This window comes from Magnolia sinica, chromosome 7, assembly GCF_029962835.1.
Source record: "Magnolia sinica isolate HGM2019 chromosome 7, MsV1, whole genome shotgun sequence".
In the NCBI taxonomy this organism is placed as follows: Eukaryota; Viridiplantae; Streptophyta; class Magnoliopsida; order Magnoliales; family Magnoliaceae; genus Magnolia; species Magnolia sinica.
The window spans coordinates 85,430,657-85,433,877 of record NC_080579.1 but is presented as its reverse complement, the minus strand read 5'-3'; the positions used below and the strand labels follow the sequence as shown (position 1 = coordinate 85,433,877).

The 3,221-nt window shown below is 45.4% G+C and overlaps 1 protein-coding gene across 1 annotated transcript; it reads left to right on the top strand.

Annotated features, from left to right (window-relative positions):
• Nucleotides 1–1,024: 1,024 nt before the first annotated feature.
• On the top strand, nucleotides 1,025–2,863 carry LOC131251597 (U-box domain-containing protein 21-like). Its single transcript, XM_058252415.1, has one exon. The coding sequence runs from the start codon at nucleotides 1,125–1,127 to the stop codon at nucleotides 2,442–2,444; it is 1,320 nt and encodes a 439-aa protein (XP_058108398.1). The 5' UTR covers nucleotides 1,025–1,124; the 3' UTR covers nucleotides 2,445–2,863.
• Nucleotides 2,864–3,221: the final 358 nt, after the last annotated feature.

The window sequence follows — 3,221 nt, the reverse complement described above, 5'->3', positions numbered from 1 at the left end:
ATGCTTCAAGTTTGGGATCAACCCCTTAAATTAGATGGAAAAACGGATGGACGGCGTGGATAGACCACGTACATTCAAGGTGGGCCCAACTGAGTTTACACAGCACGATAAGAGCGATTTCCCCTTGCACCTGTGTAATGTTACAGAGTAGGAAATCTAACGCCAACAGTTGGCACCTAATCCGCGTCCCATCTGTTGTAGCATTGCCTGCAGGGGATCAGTTACAACTATCCGTGCAAGATCTTGTTTTTCCTGCGCCGCCGTACGTAATCACCACCATTTGTCTCTCTCAATTGGGCTCGCATGTACAGATGGTCCCTTATTAGAACCGTCCATGTTCTGTTAGCTACTCCAAAACAAACCCAGAATTAAACTTATTCTTAATGATGATCCTGACCATATACATGCATTGAAGAATATGAACCATTGAAAATTCGAATTGCTCTGGCCGTCCATACGAGCTAACGATAAGAAAAATTTCGATGGCCCAGATTCAAATTCACAAATCCAATGTTCAGAATCATACTATAAGCTTGGATTTTGTCCAATATGGGCAATTGAAAATAGAGCCAAGAGAATGGACCGTTCCGATCAGATGATCCTACGAGTCTACAAGTGACACGGAAAAAAGAACTTAGTTCCAGTGAATGGACGGGGTCTGATCATGGACTCATCAATAATGTGGGCCCCATGAGTTTGTACGTGCTGGTTCTTCCGGGCTGGATTCCTCCCTAGTCCCTACACGTATAAAGAAGAGGGGAGAGAAGACCGACACACAAGGAACGCGCCCACCTTGCAGTTGACGAGCCTCTGGTCAATTCGTCAACGTTCAAACGCGCACTCCTCTCTCTCTCTCATCACATTCCAATCTCTCTGCTGTTACCGTTTCCCTCCCAAAACCGTTTACACCTTCAAACTTTCAACGGTCAAAATTCAAACCTCTTAGTTCCCTTTTACACCCTCTCTCTCTCTCTCTCTCTCTCTCTCTCTCTCTCTCTTATTTTAATCCCATTTAAATAACCCAACTCACATATACAACAAGCCAACTCTTCAAGTATCCAAATCTCACAAGCAGAATACAAACATCTCTCTCTCTCTCTCTCTCTCTCTCTCTCTCATTTACAATGCCAAGGACCCGAAAAACCAGCGACCGGAGAAACCAGCTCGACGGGAACAAACCACCAGCAAATTCGAATCTCGAGCTAACAATCCCGTCCCACTTCCGATGCCCCATCTCGCTCGACCTGATGAAAGATCCGGTCACATTGTGCACCGGCATCACATACGACCGGCAAAGCATCGACACATGGCTGGATGCCGGTAACTACACATGCCCCGTCACAAACCAGATACTGAACACCTTCGAACAGATCCCCAACCACACGTTACGCAGGATGATCCAGGACTGGTGCGTCGACAACCGTTCATTCGGCATCGAGCGAATCCCAACACCCAGAATTCCCCTCACCGACTCAGACGTGTCAGCGATTCTCGCAGAGGTGGCGACTGCAAGTCGCCGTAGAGATTACCCAAAGTGCCGTGACTTAGTCAAGAAGATCAATGCCTTGATCAAGGAGAGCGATCGCAACCGTCGATGCATTGTGAGGAGTGAGATGGGCCGCGTCCTATCCGCCGCATTCGAAACATTCGCGTCCGCCTCGCCGGACAATCACGCAGCTGGTTTAGAAGAGATCTTGTCGTTGCTGACGTGGATGTTCCCGCTTGATGAAGCAGCTCGGTTGTCCCTCGGATCCCATCCATCACTATTCTGTCTGTCCTGGTTTTTAAAATGCGGGACTTTGGCGGGAAGGCGGAATGCAGTCCTAGCAATCAAGGACATTGCTTCTTCCAATCAACGCCACGTGGAAGCATTGGCCCAAACGAACGGATTGATTGAATCGTTGGTTAAGATTATCAAAACACCCATATGCCCTGCAGCCACAAAAGCCGCACTGATGACCGTACACTACTTGATTTCATCCTCACCGTCGAAAAAGGAGACCGCAGAGCAATTCGTGGATATGGGTCTTGTGGCATTACTACTCGAGAAGCTAGTCGACTCTGAAAAGAGCATATGCGAGAAGGCGTTGGCAGTTCTTGATGGGATCTGTGGGTGTGATCGAGCGAGGGAAATTGCATATGGACATGCATTAACGGTCCCGATCTTGGTTAAGAAGATCTTCCGAGTGTCTGATCTGGCAACTGGGTTTGCTGTCTCTGCTCTTTGGAAGCTTTTGAAGAATCAGAAGGGAGAATGTGGGGAGATTTTGGTAGAGTGTCTGCAAGTGGGTGCATTTCAAAAGGTGTTGATGCTGTTGCAGGTGGGCTGTGAAGAAAGAACGAAGGAGAAAGCTACTGATCTTTTGAAACTGTTGAATGGTTCTAGAGGTAGTGGTGAATGCATTGATTCTTTGGATTTTAAGCAATTGAAAAGGTCATTTTGATTACGAGATCCTCACCGCCCATCAGGTAGCTTGACTCATGTTCACCTTAGAACCCAAAAATCATCACCACCCAGAACTCAGGTAGGCCAAACCCTAGGATGGTATGCCCACCATTAGTTTTGGGTAGGGCTGACCTTGCCGTTTGTATGTCATCCAATCCATTCATCTGATATATCTCATGAGGATGAAAGATTTACCTAAAAATCACAGTATTTCAAAGCTCAGGCGGACTACACCACATGAATTTGTAGGTGTTGAGGTTTAATTTTGTGGTGTGGCCCACCTGAGTGTTGAATCAATCTGATTTTGGAATGAAGGCTGATGGACGGTGTGGCGAGGTAGGCAAGAGTTTTCTTTTGATTAATGTTAAGTACGATCAGTGAGTTAGATCAACAAAAATGTGGGCATTTTTTTATTTTTTTTTTTGTATTGAGTGTTGAGTTAAATGTACAAAAATACAATTTAGGCATACATTTAATGTGGTAATCGAAATTTGAGGCCCACTTTAGTGAAAGGAATGGTCAATGTTGTGTATTTTATTTTTCTTCAAAATTTATTGTAGTGCAATAAATAAAAATGAGGAGATATGGCATAAGTTTGATATGGTAGGCTACCATGAGAATGGGCCATCACAACGAGGTGATCTGATTTTGATTTGTGGGTTAGAAATAGACGGCAGAGAAGAGAAATAGAACTGATTATTGCAAGCGATGATCCTCATGATGGGGCCAACCTATTAAAAGGGTTGAATGTCCCGTGCTTGCACAGAATAGGTTG

Coding starts and splice junctions, on each gene's coding strand:
- LOC131251597 (XM_058252415.1), top strand. CDS start 1,125: ATGCCAAGGACCCGAAAAACCAGCGACCGGAGAAACCAGCTCGACGGG.